Source organism: Mustela nigripes, unplaced genomic scaffold (genome assembly GCF_022355385.1).
Source record: "Mustela nigripes isolate SB6536 unplaced genomic scaffold, MUSNIG.SB6536 HiC_scaffold_148, whole genome shotgun sequence".
NCBI classification, from domain to species: domain Eukaryota; kingdom Metazoa; phylum Chordata; class Mammalia; order Carnivora; family Mustelidae; genus Mustela; species Mustela nigripes.
Window position 1 is genome coordinate 9,389,272 of NW_026739562.1, and position 21,095 is coordinate 9,410,366.

General features: G+C 38.8%; 1 protein-coding gene and 1 non-coding gene across 2 annotated transcripts in view; both read right to left on the reverse strand.

Moving 5' to 3' along the window:
• Window positions 1–258: 258 nt before the first annotated feature.
• On the reverse strand, window positions 259–366 carry LOC132008538 (U6 spliceosomal RNA). Its single transcript, XR_009401660.1, has one exon. It is a non-coding gene; the product is annotated as a U6 spliceosomal RNA (small nuclear RNA).
• A 679-nt stretch (window positions 367–1,045) lies between these two features.
• The window catches only part of LOC132008513 (nuclear pore complex protein Nup160), a 52,124-nt gene continuing 32,074 nt past the window's right edge, over window positions 1,046–21,095 (reverse strand). Inside the window, exons 21-36 of the mRNA XM_059387151.1 lie at window positions 20,168–20,237; window positions 19,491–19,589; window positions 18,429–18,548; window positions 14,448–14,543; window positions 14,256–14,350; window positions 14,063–14,159; window positions 13,864–13,969; window positions 9,782–9,942; window positions 8,341–8,401; window positions 7,479–7,589; window positions 7,178–7,301; window positions 6,553–6,654; window positions 5,562–5,703; window positions 3,800–3,925; window positions 2,745–2,849; window positions 1,046–2,118 (exon numbers count right to left, since the gene is read on the reverse strand). Of these exons, the coding sequence (XP_059243134.1) occupies window positions 2,029–2,118; window positions 2,745–2,849; window positions 3,800–3,925; window positions 5,562–5,703; window positions 6,553–6,654; window positions 7,178–7,301; window positions 7,479–7,589; window positions 8,341–8,401; window positions 9,782–9,942; window positions 13,864–13,969; window positions 14,063–14,159; window positions 14,256–14,350; window positions 14,448–14,543; window positions 18,429–18,548; window positions 19,491–19,589; window positions 20,168–20,237 (1,705 nt within the window). The 3' untranslated portion in view covers window positions 1,046–2,028. The remainder of the gene's footprint in view (window positions 2,119–2,744; window positions 2,850–3,799; window positions 3,926–5,561; window positions 5,704–6,552; window positions 6,655–7,177; window positions 7,302–7,478; window positions 7,590–8,340; window positions 8,402–9,781; window positions 9,943–13,863; window positions 13,970–14,062; window positions 14,160–14,255; window positions 14,351–14,447; window positions 14,544–18,428; window positions 18,549–19,490; window positions 19,590–20,167; window positions 20,238–21,095) is intronic.

The window sequence follows — 21,095 nt, forward strand, 5'->3', positions numbered from 1 at the left end:
ACCTGATCTGTTGTATCTTGTTACATCAAAAATTGAAGTTTTGCTCTTAGAGTCACCCCTTTATTTTTATCTATCTTTTATTCATTCATTCAGTTTTAGATAGGCTCCACAACCAGTGGGGGGCCCAATGCAGGGCTTGAACTCAAAACCCTGAGATAAAAGACCTGAGCTGAGATCAAGAGTTGGCAGCTCCATGGAGGCACCCATAATGGTAGCTAAGTACTAAAAAAGTAGGGAGCTCTTTTTTCCTTTTTTTTTTTTTTGGTGGATTGCTCCATTAAATTGTGTGTCATCCTCAAGTAGGGGCCATGCTAATCTTCTCTGTGTTGTTCCAATGTGCTGCCACAGCGACCACAGGAGGGAGCTCTTTTAACTCTGTAATCAGAAAATTTTGAAGTGAAAAAAAAAAAAAATAGCGGTGTTATGAGCTATTGAAATATATCACATGGTCTGGGAAAACAAAAACGCAGACCTCAAGCAGAGAGAGAAGTTTAGTGAAAGTATCTCTACCTTCCGCTCTGGTTGGGACCAAAGTGAAGAAGGTGGAAGAAAATGGAAGAACAGCTGGGTTGGCTCCAGGATGGGTTAGGTCTTGAATCAAAATACTGACAACAGGAAAAACTGGTCAGGGTCGTGTGAACTGCCACCATGAACAACACAAGTGGGTAAGTTTCTGGAACAGGACCAGGCTCAAAATACTTCTTGTTCTCCAAAATGGCTCAAAGAGGATTTGATTATTTTTCAGACTATGGGTTAGGGTCTATTAGACTCATGAAAACATCAGGGTACATAGTGAGTGTGGATACATGTTCTGTGAGATCTTTCTCTTGGTTTTCTATGTGTATATTTGGTTATATAAGTATATTATATATATATTTCTTGCCAAAGTTAGAAACTACAGGTTTCTAGAGCTCTGGCAGGGTAAGGGCTTTCCCAGTTGCTCATTTCATCAAACACTTCGTATTAATCATGGCACAGCTAAAATGAACAAAGAACCATATATCTCAGTTATCTACCAGTAAATGGTACCACAGTGAAGCTCACATTGTTATTTAAAATATATAATGTAAATATGGTATTGACAGTATAAAAAGTAAAGGCTATGGAAAACTCAAGAAAGGTCAAAGGGCATATAAGCAATATACAGATCATTTCCTTAAAAGATAAATTTTAATATACAGAATAAAATCCAAGATTTTGTTTTTCACCTTCCCCAAAATTTGCGGGCATGACTTCTGAATCTGACCAGGAAAGTTTATATTTTGGTCCAATACATTATTACACAAGTAGTATGATCAAGTCCGGCTTGATTATCATAAATCATACAAGTTAACAGAATTTACCTTCAAAATTGGTTATTCTTAGATAAAATTTCCAATTTTTTTCTTAGCTAAGAGTTTACTCAACTTTAGCCTCAGAACCAGATTCAAAATAAGGTATCTTCTTTGACAGCTGGTCATCATTTTAGGTTTAATCTATGCAAATTATTTAATACTTTATTGAGGATCATACAAAAACTCCACAATAAATAATGAAAAGAGTATGCAAAATCATTAGCCTCTGTTTGCAATACAGAAAATACATGTCAGTTCTGGACCAAAATAACTCCATTGAAATACAAAAAGTGACAGGGAAGAATGGAAGGATTTGCAGTGACAGCTTCTGGTGGGGAGCTACAACCAACCAACCACCGTCAGCTATTTTGGAAAGTGAGGGTGGGTTTTAATTTGCAGATAAAGAATGTCTTCGGTAGTTTAAAAAAATAGAAACTCTAAAAAAGCTTGTGAATCATATACAAAAGCAGCTGTTTGAGACCAAGGTTGAAAACCAGAAATTTTGTGTTAGCACCGCCAGCAAGCACAGGTTCTGTGATTCATCTGCCCTCCTCTCTTGCGCAGAATGCAGACGTGATGTTGTATACATCATTTACAGGTATAAAAATTGTCCTGGAATACAGGCTTCCTGTAGGGTAAAGTCTTAAGCCCTAAGAGGCACCAAGCGGTTACAAAGGCTAAGCAACCGTCCGGATCACAAGTTCCGACGATATAATAAATCCCGTGTTGCCTTATCAACTTTTTGCTGGTAGTCCTCCAATTTGTCAAGTATTTTCTGGGATAGCTGTAGGAGAAAAGAAGGGAATTGTTATAGAATAGGTCAAGGACTAAAAAAAGACAAAAGTTTTTAAGCACTCTTGATTTCATCAACCAGCCTCCCCCTTATAATGATATTCGCCGCTCTGCTTCATTTACTCAACATTCAGTACAGGGGTCTGCACTGTGACTACTGATAAAATCCGACTTCTCTGTTAAATGCAGTACCCCAATCCTGTTATCCCAATGAGTCTTCTAAACATGCAAATCACACCAGTATTTTTTTAAATTTAAATTCAACTAGCCAACATATAGTACATCATTAGTTTCAGACATAGTGTTCAATGATTCATTAGTTGCCTGTAACACCCAGTGCTCATCACAGCATATGCCCTCCTAAATGCCCATCACACAGTGACCCCCCCACCCCACCCCCGTATTTTAATAAAAGCATTACAAGCTGTCTTCTGAGAACCAGAGAGGCTACATCTGGCTTAACTAATCATTTTGTAAAGGGATTGGGCCAGCATGTTAAGGGCAACAAATGGCTTCTGCTTTCCCCTTAATCCTTGAGAACTGAAGAGCAAGCTCTAGGAGTAAGTGGTAGTACAAGGGCTTAGGGAAGATCCATGCCTCACGAGAGGACAGACTTACGGCAATGTTGTGACTATTGGCGCTGTTCTCTCCCAGAGCCTGCAGAAGCTGGTCAATAGAAGAGTAAGGGAGCCACACCATTGGAGCTGTTGCAGACAGTGGAAACTGAAAGGGAAAATATCTACTATTTGAAGAACATCTCAAAAGCGGACCATTTCTTTTGGGCAGTTAGTTTCACGGGTTTGAATAACATAAAATTCTTTATTTTTTTTTTTTACAATAAGAAATTGCACATACACGCATACGGACACACAAGTGTACAACCCCTCCTCCCCACCTTGCTTCTCTTTTCAACTGGGAAACTTGTCCTTTTCTCAGTTAAATCAAATGTATGTATGTATGTATGTATGTATGTATGTATTTATTTATTTTCATATGTATTTTTAAATTCATGTCGCCTCTTGTCTTTAAGGAGCCCTAAAGCCTAATGAGGAAAAATGAACTAAAAAAAAATTCTTAATGTCAATGAATGAGACTATTTACAGTCTGAAACTTAATTCCAATTATCTGGGGAAAAAAGTTTGAGAAAGAGAAAGCTCACCTTTCAGAGTTCTCAATACTTTCCCGAGGTAGCTTAAGAGCTTAGCTTTGTAGTTAACTAGACCTAGATTTTAGACCTGGTTTTTCTATTTACCATCTGTGTGAACTTAGGCAACTTACTTAACCTCTGAGTCTCTGTTTCTTCATGCGTTTAAAAAAAGGGTTAAAACAATCTCTCAGAGGTGGCTGTAAGGATTAAACGAGAAAACACTGACAGAAACTCAGCATAGTCTTTGGCACACAGAAAAGAACACTTTGTTTTTAATTACTTAACTCCTCCAAATACTAACTAAAGCTATATTCCTTTGATGGAGAAAAGTGAAATGTATTCCCGTTTTATAAATGGGAAACTGGAGACCCCTACAGTGTCGGTTCCTGATTGTGGAGAAAACTAGTCGTATAACTACAAAGAGTAAAGGTTAAATCCACTATCCTATAGTTCAATTTACTTTCACATCCTGACTTTATTAGGAAGATAAAGTCACAATTAAAAAGAAACATGCATACATGCCTACCTCAATTCCAAAGTACTGATGTCCTTTCCCCAATACAGCATCTACATATTCTGAAACCAAATCCACAGCTTCTTCTAAAAGGTCATAGTTTAAGTACAAACGGAGCAACTCAGCAGCATCAACCTTCTGTAAAAAGTCAGAGATTACGAATATCTACCTATTTCCATGTTACCTAGGCAATAACTGAAGAATGCTGTGTGTCTAATTCCCTGGCATTTATACTTCTCAATATAAGTAAATGAGCATTTGAGTTTCCTTATCTTGGGATAAGGGCTGGATTCCTAAGAGCCCAGTCACTTCTGGGTACCCTGTGAGACTTTATCTTGTTAAGTGGCCTTCCTGCCCTATTTTGTGATCTAAGGCACACTTTATTTATTTATAAATTTTTAAAGATTTTATTTGTCAGACAGAGAGAGAGAGAGAGGACAGAGAAAGAGCACAAGCAGGGAGAGGGAGAAACAAGCTCCCTGCTGAGCAAGGAGCCCAACACAGAACTGGATCCCAAGACCCTGGGATCATGACCTAAGCCAAAGACAGATAATTATGACTGAGCCACCAAGGAATCCTAGACGCATTTTATTTAACACTTTTCTACTTCAGTTTCCACAGTAGTAGTAAAAGTTAACATACCTTCTCAGAAATACTGAATACTGAAGAGCAATATGTTCATATTATCCTCAGAAATATATGAATGACAAATGCAAAAGAAGTTTAAAGAATTATCAACTTGAAATACCTGAGTTAGGGGCACCTGGGTGGCTCAGTCGGTTAAGTGTCTGTCTTCAGCTCAGGTCATGATCCCAGGGTCCTGGGATCGAGCCCCACATTGGGCTTCTTGCTCAGCAGTGAGCCTGCTTTTCCTTTTCCCTCTGCCTGTCTGCCTGCTACCCCCCTGCTTGTCTCTGTCTCTCTTTGTCTCTCTGTGTGTCAAATAAATAAATAAAATTAAAACAAACAAAAAAACAAACCTGAGCTAAATTTGTTTAACTCAGGGTGAAACAAAAGTGATTACAACTTTGGTTTGGAAGGGCTCTGCTAATTAGGCAATAACGCTTTCTATATTCTGATTTGATCACAGTCCTTTTACCAGCTTAACCGCCTTTTCTACTTTCTAACTTAAACAAGTAACACCCCCCCCCCCCAAAGGAGATAAACTTTCCTGATTTTAAGCTTTACAGTCTCTTTCCCTACCCTACCCAATGTATTTCAGATATAGTTTTCAAACTTAAGCATGCACTGTATCAAATTACAAGCTTGTTAAAATACAGATCCCAGATCCTAGCTACAGATTAATCTGAATGTTAAAGTGTGGAATGGGGCTCAGGAATCTGTATTTGAAGAAGCCCACTACCCAACTAATTCTGAGGTAGGCAGTCCAAAAATCCAATTTTGACAAAAACTTAAACCCTGTTTTAGTTTTGAAAACTACTCTACTCACTTCTGTGAATTTTTTGAGTAACAGTAAATACTGTGTCACACATATAGTCATTGTTCTAAGTATATACTCATTGTTCTGTGAGCAAATAAGCAGGCATTAATTTAATCACTAACCTGCAGAACTTTAATTCTAAACACCCAGTACTCCATACGGAATTAAAGTTAAGCTATTCTTAGTGTACTTAACTAACACTGAGAAGCTGCCCAAAGCATAGGTCAGTATATATCCATAAATTACCACCTTTTCTTTTTAATCATCTCATGAAATTTATTCTTAATTGTAAACATCAGTTTCTTACTCTGTACAAATTAAGATACCATTTACCTTGTAACTGTTTATAAGCCAGTTAGGCAGAGGCACTCCATGAGACAACAGCTTGTTGATTACACAGTGGTGATATAAATTATTCTGGACTTTGTACCTTTCCAGGTAAGTCGATAATAGTCGCCATGCTTCATCTGTGGCACTTGAAGAAAGCAGAAGGGACTAATGAGTTCTAGATTCTTTTTTTTTTTTTTTTTTAAAGATTTTACTTATTTATTTGACGCAGAATGAGAGAGCACAAGCAGTGAGGAGTAGCAGAGGGAGAGGGGAGAAATATTCTCCCCGCAGAGCAAGGTGCCTGATGTGGGACTCGATCCCAGGACCCTGGGATCATGACCTGAGCTGAAGGCAGAGGTTTAACCAACTGAGCCACTCAGGTGCCCCGAGTTCTAGATTCTTAACAGATATTTATAGCACCATTCAAAGCATGTATTTATAAGGAAAAAAAAAATCTTTAGAGACTCACAACTGAATTGGTAATATAACTAAATGGCAACTAATATTATTAGGGTCAGTGTGGTTTAGGGATAGTATTAGAAACCAAATGACTTGGATTCTATTTCTCTCCCACTAACTACATCTTTAGTTGACTACACAATTCAACTAACTTCTTTGTTCCAGATCCCTAAAACAAAGAAACTGGCTCAGATCACTGTTTCCAACCCCAATCAAGCATTAGACTCATGTAGAAGCTCTGTTTTAGAAGATGAGGGTGATGTACCTGTATTTTAGTAGTGATACTGATGTGCTAATTTAGGGATTGAAAACTAATGTCAGAGCACCTCCAAATTGTAAAATGTTCCAATTCTAAAGCACCAAGCTGTGCAAGAGAAATCGTAAATTCTATTAAAGGGAGGGAAGTTTTCTGAAGGTGAAGGTTAGAAAAGGGTTCTAAAGAAGCAGAAGTGCATTCAGTAGACACTAACTGGGTGCATGAGGGAAGTATTTGGAGGGTAAGCCCTTTTGGGGCGGATGAGCACCAGGGCTGTACCTAGACTCCTTAGTGGTGATGACAGATGAGAGCTGATTGGCTGCTAGCCAGGACCAGGCTTCTGCTTGCGCCGCCTCGCCTCCCAACTGCAACTTGATGCATCTGCAATGAAAACGTTTCCACACATGGTAAACTGACTTGCTGAAAAGAACCACATTCTTTTGTTACCAAAACCAGAGATGAGATGATAACTTTAGCTCCAGTCTGCTGCACCTTCCTCAGAACCACACAAATGAATGACCTGCAAGGCCACTGGTGTTAGGGGGTCATTTACTTCCAAAGGAAAATTTCTGAAAGTTTAATATTTAGGTACAAGGCATTATTAAAATGAAGAGAAGATATGCCTTTTCTAAAAAGGACACCACTATTTGGACCACATATCCTACTATCTTGGGGGAATGTGGGGCTAGGGATGCCAAATTTTTGACTTCTCAAGAGAAGTTATAAATCAAGATTTAAAAAAAATTATAATTAACTAAAAGAAATTTTAAAAAGTCATCGTGGTGGGCTAGAAAAAACACTTCTTCAAAGCACAACTGGCTGTGACCACTGGTTCACACTGGGCAGCAGTGCAATATTTCTGCATTAGAAAATGAAGACAACAGAAAGACAATTTTAAACATACTTGAAAGCAAGTCCCTCGAAGACTGGTGTTAAGGGGAGCTTAAAGGTCTGACAGAGTGATATGGCAGTGTCAAAAAGGCCAGCCTGAACCAAGAGAGAGACCATCTCCTCTGCTGATGAACTTCCTGTGGAAATCAAAAAGAGTTATTTTAGTGGCAACTGGTGCCTGCCAGTGACCTGAAGTAGCCTCTGGGGACAGGTCTCTCCAAGGAGCAGGGAGAGGCGCTTGGCCTGTCTGGCATGCTGGTCTAGCACACCGTGTCTAGCCTGCTGTCTGTGTCCCCAGACTGCCGTGTGACTACCTGCAACCGCAACTGCCGATGGGTCGTGCTGAGCTAGAGTGAGGCGAATGCGGGCCAAGGAACACTCTTTCTCGAGGTCGCCCAGTTCCAGGATTTCAATCTGCCGATTGGCTAGAAACCAAAGGAAAATATGTTCGATTCCCAAAGTGCAAAGGAAGTGTCTATCATCACTGCCTATTAACTTAGCCTGTCAATTCCCACTACACATTAAGTAGTTCAATGTCAATTCCAAAGGCACCGGAAGGAAATGGCGGTGGGAAGAAGGAGGGCTCCGTAAAAGTGAACTTAAAAATAAAGCAACAGCCCTGCTTCCAGCATGCAGCTCGGTTAAATCAAGCTACTCCAGTAAAAACAGCTGCAGCTGAGATGCTTACAATGTGTTGTACACAGAATTTCATTTAACTATTACAACTCAGAAATGCTGTTACTGGGTCAGAAAGAAAGGAACATGCCCACAGTGAGAGAAGCAGAATTAAGGGTTGGTGTGTCCAACCCCAGAGCAGTATTAGGGTTGATGTGTCCTAGAGCCCAAGCTCTTTAAGGAGGAATATCATGTCTCCATGGTGATATCCAAGGAGCCTGCTGAAACAAGTTTGATACTATGCTGATTTAAATACTGCAAACAACACTCTTTTTAAAGCATTTTCATTCCTCATATAGCCATATGAAGTTTTCAAAGAGCAACCAGATAATTTTTAGATTAAAATACTGAAAATAAGCTAAAAGAAACGTTACAGTATTTTTACATTGCTCTACATGTTACAATCACTATATAAAACCACACATTTAATACAGATAATACTATAACACAACTACATAATTACTGCTTAAGCCAAGAATCCACAGGAGACCCCCAACTCACTTGGAGCAGCTGTGCATTCTCCATCATGATTCCTCTTAGGGGATGCTCCAGGACGATCATACTGAGAAGACAAAACAAGTAATTAAAAGTTAATGAAAAGTTGAAAAGTTAGTATAAGTTGACCCCTGAACAACATGAGGGTTAGGGATGCCAATGCCCTACATAGTTGAAAATTTGCATATAACTTCTGACTCCTCCAAAAACTTAATACGTAATAGCTTGCTGTTGTCTGGATGCCTTACCAAGAACATAAACTCTCATTAACATATATTTTTATGTTATCTGTATTATATGCTGTATTCTCACAATAAAGGAAGCTAAAGAAAAGAACATGTTATTCAAAAAATTGTAAGAGAAATACATTTACATTTTTAAAAAGATTCCTTAAAAATTTATTTATTTAGACAGAGGATGTGTGAGTGGGGGCAGAAGGAGAAGGAGAGGGAGAATCACAACCAGACGCTGCGCTGAGCCCAACACGGAGCTCATCCTCATGAATCTGAGATCATGACTTGAGCTGAAATCAAGCGTCTGGCGCCTGATTGAGGCACCCAGGTGCCCCTACATTATTCCATTTATTGAAGACAACTGTGTGTAAGTGGACCTGCACAGTTCAAACTTGTGTTACTCAAGGGTCATCTGTATCTAATTTCGATATTACTAACTCAGTATTTGTGATCCAGAGCTTTCATGCTTAAATTCTCTCTACATAAATTATGTTTATTTCAACTAGCATGGCACTTACAAAGGTTCTGTAACTACGGAGTTGTTTGCCAAGTTGACCCACTTAGCTAGTTCTAACAGTTACTGGGTCTAAGGATGTTGACTTAACCTCCATATAAAGCACCTGACCTTCCTTGGTTCCAGAGTTATATTCTCCACCACAGACCCTGGGAAACAGCCTAGTACATGCACGAATGATATACAACATGAGTAGCTGCACATATATGACGCCATCAGCACTTTTTAAAAGTGTAAAACAGTTATGTGTAGATGGAATTAACAAAAATGAATGAAATAAAAGCAGCTACCATTTACTGAGCACTTTTTGCAGGCCAGGCACTGTCACTGTTCTAAGCACTCTACATGAATTACCTCATTTAATACCCAAACAATCCTATAAGGCAGATATCATCATCACCATGATCATCCCTATTTTATACAAGAGGATAATTGGGTAGCAAAAAATTAAGTAATTTGCTTGAAATTAGGTTTAACTCAAAACCATTCTGCAAGTACTTCTTCCAACAATAATTCTAAACTTGAGAACTAAAGGGGTGGTAATATATAACAAAGGAATTGCTGCAAAAATAGATGAAGTTCATAAATATCCCAGCAGAAATTTTAAACAAAATGGAACAAAACGAGGTGATAGTTTCAAAAGGACCAAGCCAAGTTAAGTGAAATGATCCCCAAACTCCAAGGTGGAAAGCTTTCATACCACTGCACCAGATGCTGGGTGTACAATCCATGCATATTCTGGACGAATAAGTCGTAAACAGTTAACAGCAGCCAAATAACAGTTGCCTTGTTTCTCAAGTCCCCGCAGAGTTCGAACCTCTCTGCCAAGACGCATTCCGTACTCAAACATCACTGTACCAGCTAGGAGGCAATAATAAATTAAACATCAGAATTTCAAAAATGTGTTTTAGAGGGATGCCTGGCTGGCTCGGAACAGCATACAGCTTTCAAGTTTCAGCTCCATGTTGGGTGTAGCGATTACTTAAAAAATAAAATCTAAAAAAAAAAAAAAAGTTTTAGAAACTTTGTTATACTTACCAAATATTAAAACGTAAAACAAAACTGATTTAACTTAAAACCACACAAAAATCGTGTGTTGGTGAGGATGTGGAAAATCTGGAACCACTGTACACTGCTGGTGGGAATGTAAATTGATGTAGCGGTTATATAAAACAGTAGGGCAGATCCTCAAAAAATTGAAAATGGGGGGCACCTGGGTGGCTCAGTGGGTTAAGCAGCTGCCTTCGGCTCAGGTCATGATCTCAGGGTCCTGGGATCGAGTCCCGCATCGGGCTCTCTGCTCAGCTGGGAGCCTGCTTCCATCTCTCTCTCTCTCTGCCTGCCTCTCTGCCTACTTGTGATCTCTGTCAAATAAATAAAATTAAAAAAAAAAAATTGAAAATGGGACTACCTTGTGATCAGCAATTTCACTTCTGGGCATAAAGCCTGAAAACTGAAAGCAGGGTCTTGAGGGGATACTTGTATGCCCTTGTTCACAGCAGCCATTACTCATAATGGCCAAGATGGGGGCAATCCAAGTGTCCATTGATGGATGGATAAACAAAATGTGACATATACATATAAAAGAAGAAGGAAGCAATTCTGTCACATACTATAACATGGATGAACTCTGAAGATTATTAGGCTAAGTGAAATAAGCCAGTCACAAAAAGACAAATAAGATATGATTCCAGTAGCCAAATTCACAGAGACAGAAAGTAGAATGATAGTTGCTAGGGGCTGGAGGAAGTAGAAATGGGAAGTTGTTTAATGAGTTTAGTGTTTCCATTTTGCAAGAGGAAATTGATTACACAGTAATGTGAATATACGTAACACTACTGAACACTAAAAATTGGTTGTTATTTATGTGGATTTTATTACAATTAAAAAAAGAAAAATCTGTAAATGTTATTTCTGATATTCATTCATTCATTCCATTTTTTTTTTTTAAAGATTTTATTTATTTGAGAGAGAGAGCAAGCATGAGAGGAAGAAAGTCAGATGGAGAAGCAGGCTCCCTGCTGAGCAGGGAGCCAAATGTGGGACTGGATCTGGGAATCCAGGATCATGACCTGAGCTGAAGGCAGTCGCTCAACCAATTGAGCCACCCAGGCGCCCCACTCATTCATTTTAAAAGTGATCAACACCCAACATGGGGCTTGAACTCATGATCCTGAGATCAAGAGTTGTAAGCTCTACCAACTGAGCCAGCCAGGTGCCCCTACTTCTTTTAGATACTACATTCCCAGATAGTACAAAAGACTAGAGTCCTAGTTTCAGCCACATTTTTACCTAATTCCACCCAGTGCAGCCAAGAAATGTTTGGATGCTCTGCTCATGAATGAATTATCTTTACAATACTTGAGTCACACGGGCTGAGTGAGATACTGAAAAACATCTTGTTCTGAGGCAGCATGAGACTCCAGAAACCAAACGGCATTTAACATTTCTTTTAGTTTTTTTTTTTTTTTTAAAGATTTTTAAAATTATTTATTTGACAGACAATGATCTCAAATAGGCAGAGAGGCAGGCGGGCGGGGGTGGGGGATGGAGGCTCCCTGCCCAGCAGAGAGCCCGACACGGGGCTTGATCCCAGGATCCTGGGACCATGACCCGAGCTGAAGGCAGAGGCTTTAACCCACTGAGCCACCCAGGCGCCCCTTTCTTTTAGTTTTTAAATGGAAGTATTTTTCATTCCAACAGTTTTAAAATTCATATAATTTTACTTAAAATGAAATTGACGGGGTGCCTGGGTGGCTCAGTAAGTTAAGCGTCTGCCTTCGGCTCAGGTCACTATCCCAGGGTCCTGGGACGGCCCCGTGTCGGGCTCTCTGTTCAGCGGGAAGCTTGCTTTGCTCTCTCCTCTTACCTGCCATCCCCTCTGCTTGTGCTCTTTCTTTCTGTCAAATAAATAAAATCTTAAAAAAAAAAGAAATTGACTTGACTTTCCCCCATCAACAAATGTTTCCGAGTGCCTGCCATATTAAGACATTTTTTTAGAAGCACAAGTCTTGCTCCAGAAAGATCTGAATATTAATTCAGCTAAAGTGGTCTTTTTTTTTTTTTTTAACATTTTATTTATTTATTTGTGAGAGAGAAAGCACAAGCAGGGGTGGAGGAAGAGAGAGAGAGGGTGAAGCAGATTCTCTACCGAGTGGGAAGCCTGATGTAGGGCTCCATCCCAGGACCCAAAGATTGTGACCAGAGCCAAAGGCAGATGCTTTAACTGACTGAGCCACACAGGTACTTCCAACTAAAGTGACCAGGTTGATGTAATGGATATTGCTATTGTAAAAACAGTGAGAGATCTTTAATTATCTACATGTCCCCTCTGTGTGAGTCAAGAATATAAGGAACATGCAAACATGTTTCACCATTAGGAAAATTAAGAATAAGGTTTATTAATTACTTCCATCTATTCTTTCAATGAAAATCAGCAATAAACCTTATGAAAAGTTCTCTGAGTGAAAACGGTAAAAAATATTACTAGTTCCAAGGGAAATCCACAGTGGTTATCTCGTAAAATGTGATCTTAAAACAGACATCAATCCCTTTGCATTTTAGCTGTTCTTTCTTTTTTCTCCATCTCAAAGATTTTACTTTTTTTAAATTTTTTTATTTTAAAGATTTTATTTGACAGACAGAGATCGTAAGTAGGCAGAGAAGCAGGCAGAGGCGAGGGGAGGGGGAAGCAGGCTCGCTAGTGAGCAGAGAGCCCGACACATGGAGCTGGATCCCAGGACCCTGGGATCATGACCCTAGCCAAAGGCAGAGGCTTTAACCCACTGAGCCATCCAGGCACCCCCATTTTAGCTGTTCTGATAAAGACTTCATTAATCATCATACAAGTCCAAACTAAGATACAGTCTTTTTTTCTTTTTTTAAAGATTTTATCTATTTATTTGACAGAGATGACAAGCAGGCAGAGAGGCAGGCAGAGAGAGAGGGGGGAAGCAGGCTCCCTGCTGAGCAGAGAGCCCAATGTGTGGCTCAATCCCAGGACCCTGGGATCATGACCTGAGCTGAAGGCAGAGGCTTTAAACCACTGAGCCACCCAGGCGCCCCCAAACTAAGATACATTCTACAAAAATGACTGGCCTGTCTGTACTCTTCAAAAATATCAAAGACATCAAAAGGCAAAGTCAGACTAAAAGAATTGCTCCAGATTAAAGGAGACTAAAGACATGACAAATAAATGTAATATGTGATTCTGGATCAGGGGATAAGGACAGTATGGGAGGAATGTGCTATTAAAAAAAAAAATCACATTAGCATATTTATAGTTAATTCATGAAATTAGTTTTATTTCCTTAATCTGATAATTGTATTGAGGTTATCTAAGAAAACGTCCTTAGCAAATGCATCTCAAGCATTTATATATCGAAACAAGAGTCTACAACTTACTCTCAAAACAATCAGCAATAAGATACGGGCAATAGCAAGCTGGCACAAGAACTCAAAGCCAGCCACAAAAATTCCAGATGCCTCTAGTAAAAGTGCATTTCTTTTAATATCAGACAGAAGATATAGATAGAATGACATCTCACTGAAGATTCCTAAAGAATGTTCTAGAATGGGATAAGTGCATGTCTTTAAGGCTAGCAGGTAATCCTCAAAAGGGTGAAGCTAATCTTGTAAATAAACATAATTTCCCCAAACGCCTATAGAGAACACTCATTCAGTGGTGAAAATAAGGTAAAAATTACTTAGGTCAACAGCATTTTTATAAAACATGATTAAACTGCTAAAGTTGCCCCTAACAAATTGGCTTCAACTGCTCACCCTTTCGGTAATTGTGGCGAAAGACGTGAAAGGCATAGAGGAGCTCATAGTAATTGTGAGTCATAAGGTCCACAGCTCGTGCGCGTGATTCAATTATTGCCACAACCTAACAAAGGGGAAGCAATCAGATATCAAAGTTAGTAGGGAGCATGACAACTGCCACAGCTGTGTCCAGTCATCAGCGGACAACTAAAATTACCTCGTTATGCAGATTCACATAAGGAAACTCTACAAGATCCTGTAGCTGTGAGCGTTCACAAAGAACTACCACCAGCTGCCGCAGACAATCTAACTGCCTACGAGGAAAAAAAAAAAGGGACATGAGGACAAACTGTCTCAGTGGATTAAACAAGGCTGGTAAATTGTCTTTAAAAAAGACTGAGCTTGACTACCTGCTAGAATCAGGAATTTGGGTTAAGGCTTCATATGCTTGGCTATTGTGACCCAAATCCAAATGATGTTTGAAAATGCATGTCCTCAAGGTAGCCTAAATGTCAAATAAAGGGAAAAAGAACAATGGCAATTAAAATGCCACGTCCATGCCAAATCCCAAGGGAAATAACTAGATTATAGTTAGTTCTTACCTGACTTTTCCAGTCACCACCTACTTCAGTTAATATTGATGAAGCCAATTGAATAACCAGCTCAGGCAAGCCAACAACATCTAGTAGACGCAAAACCTGAGGAGAAACAGGAGTTTCCATTAAAATTAATATGGTAGTGCACTTCAAACTGAAATAGGAATTAATCAGATAACTAGTTAAGATGAAGATTAAATCAAAGACGTTGACTACAAGACAGGATTATTTGGTTACTATTTGACTTTCCTTTAGGGGCGCCTGGCTGGCTCAGTCGGAAGAGCATGCGACTCTTGATATCAGGGTCGTGAGTTTGAGCCCCACGGTGGGTGTAGAGATTACTTTAAACAAACAAACAAACAAATAAATAAATAAAGACTTTCTACTGTCAAATAACAGGCTGTAAAATTTCCTATTGGGTCTTTTACGTTCGATGTTTAGTACACAGTGGGTACTCAGTATTTGTTAAAGGAACACACTATATTTCACTGCTAGTAACTATTTAGTAACTTCTAGTAGCTAGTAACTAAAGTAGTAACTCCTAGTAACTGTTTAGGTCACAGATGAATTTAAAGCCCAGAAAATAAATTGCCACCATAGCCTTATAAACCCCTGAAGAGAATAATGTTTGAGATAATCCATTTCTAAACAAGATAGTACAGTGCTCTTCAAACTTTTTTGATTGCCCACTCTATTAACAATGTCTGTGTACACATGTGCACATGTATTATACTTATGTACACACAGCTCTCTAATTTATTTTAACACACTCAGCATATGAATTTATAGAGATGAAATAGATAAAAATCATTTTGAATTATTTTTATTAGTACTTATTTATTCTTTTCTTTATTAATAGTATAAAACACCTTTTTGTTTTGGGTGCTTAGTTTTTATTTTATACTTTTTCTTGAAATATAACGTATATTTAGAAATGTACATAAATTCTAGATACACAGCTGATTAAATGTTCATAAAGTAAACATATCCATGTAACAAGCACCTAAAATAAGAATTAAAACATAACAGCATTCCAAAGCTCCCAGATGACTCCTTCCAGCTTCTTCTGACTTTTACTTGTTCCGTTTTTAATTTCATGGAAATCGAATCTTATGGTATGTATTTTTTTGTGTTTCTCTTACTTTGCTTAACATGTTTATAAGACTGATCTATTATTATATGCACAATTTCCTTTCATTGCTGTGGTAGTCCATTCAAAGAATATACCATAATTTATCGATCCATCCAGTCAATGGACACTTGAATTTCCAGTGTATGAGTTTTATAAATACCTGCCTGGATCATAATTGCACATCGTTTGGGTAAATATGTACATGTTTCTGGATATAGTCAGAATTGGAATAACTAGGTCATAGGGTGTATCAATGATTGCAGCTAGTAAATATTAAGTTTTTCTTCTTAAAGATTTTACTCATTTATTTGTTAGAGAGAGAGAGATGGCACAGCAAGGGGAGCAGCAGGCAGAGGGAGAAGCAGGCTTCCCACTGAGCAGGGAGCCTGATGTGGAATAGACCCCAGGACCCTGGGATCATGACCTGAGCCAAAGGCAGATGCTTAACCAACTGAGCCACTCAGGCACCCCCCAACAGTTTTTCAAAGTAGTTGTAACCAATTCATACTCATTACAGGTGATTAGGATACATTTAATGCCTTGATAATTTTCTTTCCTTTTTTTTTTAAAAGATTTTATTTATTTATTTATTTATTTATTTGAGAGAGAGAGAGAGAGAGAGAGAGAGCAGGAGCAGAGGGGAGGAGAGGGAGAAGCAGACTCCCAGCTCAGCAGGGAGCCGCACGTGGGACTCGATCCCAGGACCCTGGGATCATGTCAAAGGTAAAGGCAGACACTCAAACCTATGGAGCCACTCATGTGCCCAATAATTTTCATGGTTTCATATTATCTTGAGTTGACATTTTAATTCAAGGTACACTTACTTATATATTTTAAAATAGTATTCCTGAGAAGTCCAACTGTTATCAGTTGATTCTTGTCAGTTCTGATTATAGACTGTTACTGTTTTTACCTTGCAATATGGCTGATGAAGAGCCTGTATCAAAGGGAGAAGTATCAGCCCTATATTGTCCTCATTTGCTTGTACTTTCTTAGTCTGGCTTCTCTGAAGGAATTTTTAAAAAAATTGTGGAGGTGATTTTTATTAAAATGAAGCAATATCATGTGTAAATCAATTTAACTGGGCAAACATAATTTACTGAAATTGAATGGACTAGCGTAGATGCTCCTCTAAATGCACGTCCCAGCTGTGACACCCTCCCTCTCTCTTCAGATCATCTACCTTGAAACTAAATGAGAAGTGACCACGTGGTAAAGGACCACATAAGAGCACCAGAGTTGATCCTTATATTAAACATTAGCATTTTTTTTTTTTTTTTTTTAGATTTTATTTATTTGACATAAGCAGAGGGAGTGGGAGAGGGAGAAGCAGGCTTCTGCTCGCTAGGCAGGGAGCCCGATGTGGGGCTCGATCCCAGGACCCTAAGATCATGACCTGAGCTGAAGGCAGCTGCTTAACCGACTGAGCCACCCAGGCGCCCAAAACATTAGCATATCTAAATTTATTCTTTTGTGAGAGTTCTAGTATTTTCTTCCCAAGGCCCGCTTTGGGGTCCATTGGAGCAGTGATTTTTCATGTTTTTTGAATCAGTAAGTTTCTTGTGATGAAAGCTACAGAACTTCTCCACAGAAAAAATACAAGCATCATTTTGCACAAAATTTCAGGGGATTTATCAATTCCTCAAATCTAGCCAGCCTCGATTAAAAATCCTTAGAATTAGGGGTGACCAGCTGACTCGGTGGAGTGTGCAACTCTTGATCTTGGGGTTGTTGAGTCTGAGCCCCACAGTGAGTGTGGAGATTACTTAAAAACAAAAACCCTGGGGCGCCTGGGTGGCTCAGTCAGTTAAGTGACCAAGTCTTGATTTCAGTTCAGGTCATGACCTCAGGGTCGTGAGATTGAGCCCCTTGGCAGGCTCCATGCTGAGCCTGCTCAGCATCCCTACCCTGCTCATGTGCTTTCTCTCTCCAAAATAAATAAATAAAATAAATCTTGAAAAAATCCTTTGAATTCAAAATAATTTCATCAGAAGGATGTGGATGGTTATTAAGAGCTATAAATCTATTTCAGTAAAAATTCATCTATCTTGTGGTGCTGGTTGGCTCAGTCAGTATAGCATGTAACTCTTGATCTCAGGGTCATGAATTCAAGCCTCACAATGGGTACAGAGCTCACTTTACACTTGATCTTAGCCAAAAGGCCGAGAAGCGATACAGAGCTCACTTTAAAAAAAAAAAATCATCTGTCTCTTTTACAAGCAAGGAACCAAATGGTTATGCCTGTCTCTGTCGCATTTTTCTTTTTGGTGGGAAATAACAGGTAACAACAAATAGTTACCTAAAGCTTAAACATCAAGCATGGTTAAATGTTGTGGTGACAGACACAGAGACTTCAATGAAATGAGGCTTGAGGCTTGACTCTCTGGGAAAAGGGGAATAGCAGGTAGAAAGGTCTTGAGGGGAACAGAGTGTACGCCTGGCTTGCATGAGATAGTAAGCACACCACTCTTTCTAGAACTAAATGACCAGAGAAAACACTGATGGGAAGAAAGGTCAGGAGGGACAGCGAGGTCCAAATCTTAAACTAAGGCTAAATACAGTATTCCAAGTTAATTCCTTGAGCTTTAGGCAAGACTAGTGTCAATAAAGTTCTGATGACCACGCTAATAAACTGGTATCATGATGGGAATTTCACTTAAGTTAGAAACACTCACCTATTTTATTAAAATACACATTTCTTTAATTTCTCCAGGCAAATTCGTTTCTCTTCTCTTGGAAGTTCAGGGAATGATTAAGTTTTTACATTACTTTTCTTCCCAAATATCAAAACAATGATTTCAGATACATTTTTACACAGGGTGGTTTAAGAAGGACCAAACTACATCATAATGTACCTTATCATAATACTGCATCTTGGGGGTGGACACAATCTCTCCATCCTCTGAGCGAATCAAGCGATCCAAGAACTCCTCTTTGCCCACCTCAGATGCTGCATGGCGGAAGCAATCCAGAGCCTGGAGAAATAAAAGAATACAAAATGACTTACAATGAACTGTTCTAGCTGCTTAAGTCACCGGTGTGGAGGATAGGGGAGGGGAGCGCGGGGTGGGGGAAGGGCAGGCTGGTTTCAGGTGCTAAAGGAAAGCCAAAAAAGAAAAATTAAGACTTGGCTACATTTACAATGTCTGCCATTCTAAATTCTATTTGACACATTATTTAATATTTTTCTTTAACTTATCTCACTTTTTAACTTAAATGCTATTAAAAAGTTAACTTTAATAAGAAAATTGACGGATAAATATACAGTAGCATAGTAACATGTTAACATTTGTAGAATTTGAGTGGTGAGTATATGATTGTTTATTTTAAGTGTTTAAACTTTCCTGCATGTTTGAAAATTTACATAAACAGGATGTCAGGGAACAAATCAGAAAGGTAAACTTTGGGGCACCTGGGTGGCTTGGGTTAATTAAGCCTCTGCCTTCGGCTCAGGCGATGGTTTCAGGGTCCTGGGATAGAGCCCCACCATCAGGCTCTCTGCTCGGCAGGAAGCCCCGCCTCCCTCTCTGCCTACTTGTGATCTCTGTCTAATAAATAAATAAAATCTTAAAAAAAAAAAAAAGTAAACTTCCATAATGAGGATGAGAAAGCAGCATAAAATTAAAAAAGTATATGATGAAAACATGTAACTGAGTAATAAATTTGATTTACAAAATTCATCCCTAAAAACACCAACACAGAGGCAAAAGGGTTTTAATGCCTTCTTCATGCTTTCCCATGTTCTAACTAATTTGCAAAGCACATGAAAGCTGAACAACCCCCATATGGTTCTTGCTGGTACTAATCGTCTTTATTCTTATCTAGAGGATTCCACGCCTCCCATCCCTCTAACCTAGTTAAATGGAGACTGTGTCCTCTTTGCACTGAAGTTGGTTCATCATTCAAATGCAATTTACCTTCTGTCCCTCTCCTGTAACCAGGTAGCATCGTCCCAGCATAAATCGACAGGAACCAACATTGACTTGACACCAGGGACGCAGCAGTTGAATATAATCCTTAAAGGCATAAAAGGTGCTTTCTGATTAGAAAACAAATATAAGGAGATAACCACTCCCAAGTTCTTCAAAGACAGAAAAAGACAGACAATTAACACAAAAGGCGTATTTCCTGAAATCATCTGGAAATTAAAATCTAATCCTGTTAATTTACTCTTGTATTAGGTTAGATACTTAAAAAAAAAAAACAGGACTCTAATAACACCATTACATGTAAACACACAAACACTTTTCTGACTTAACAATTTTCAACTTTTGTATTTACTGGTTTAATGACTAGATTCCTTTAAAGGATTTATAGGAAGACAATGGTGTGTTTGTTTTAGTATAAAGAGAACCTAACAGGATTAAACAAGCAAAACAAGATACTCTAGAAAAAAAAAATACACTAGGAATGACATGTCAAGAAAGAAGTAAAGAAAATGTCTCTGGGGCATGTTTTGGTACACTCAAGTTTAAATTATTGTGGTTCTTATTATTAGCCGGTTAAAGTGTAGATAACATTTACACAGAAAAAAATTTCTGAAATCCCATTCTTTACCAGAATGATTAAACCTGAAATATTCAATAGCACTCACCTGCAATTGTACATACTGACAATTTCCCATCAAACATTCCAGAAAGAGACACCCGGGATTGCTAGGCCATCTAGTCACTGGATAAGGAGATTTTTTAACTTTTTTGGCAAACATACATACGTGTATGTGTGTATACACACACATATTGGACATCAAAGTCCACGCAATGACTTAATTTTTATTTATTTATTTATAAATAATTTTTTAAGTTTTAAATAAACATGAATGTATTATTAGCCCCAGGGGTACAGGTCTGTGAATCACCAGGTTTACACATTTCACAGCACTCACCATAGCACATACCCTCCCCAAATTGACTTAATTTTTTAAAAAGAAGGTAAAGAGAAGGTGGCAGAGCACATGTTCTTATATTAGACAAACATGGTTTGAAGGTTATATACTAGAAGCCTAGTCACCTAACTCAGAACTCAATTAACTATGGCTAAACCATGTATTTCAACCCTGGGCAACCACTTCCAACTCTGATACACTGTACATACTGGTGACGCCACTGGACGCCCAGCTTCTACCATAGTGTCTGAGATACAGAGCCATTCAATAAATACTTGAGGACATATAATGTTTCAAAAGAGATCTAGGTTTTAAGCACCCAATCTCAATAAGAATCTTCATTATACAGGGAGAATAAGAGCCTTAGGCTATTTAGACAGAAAACACATTTTTAACTGGCTTTTATTATTTTTTTTTAAGATTCACTTATTTATGAGAGAGAGAGAGAGAGAGTGAGTGAGTCAGGGTAGGAGCGGGAGAGGGATGAGCGAATGAATTCTCAAGTAGACTCCCTGCTGAGGGCGGAGCCTGACGCAGGGCTTGATACCAGGACCCAGACATCATGACCTGAGGCAAAGTCAAGAGCTGGCCACTTAGCCAACTTATGGAACCACCCAGAAGCCCCTAACTGGCTTTT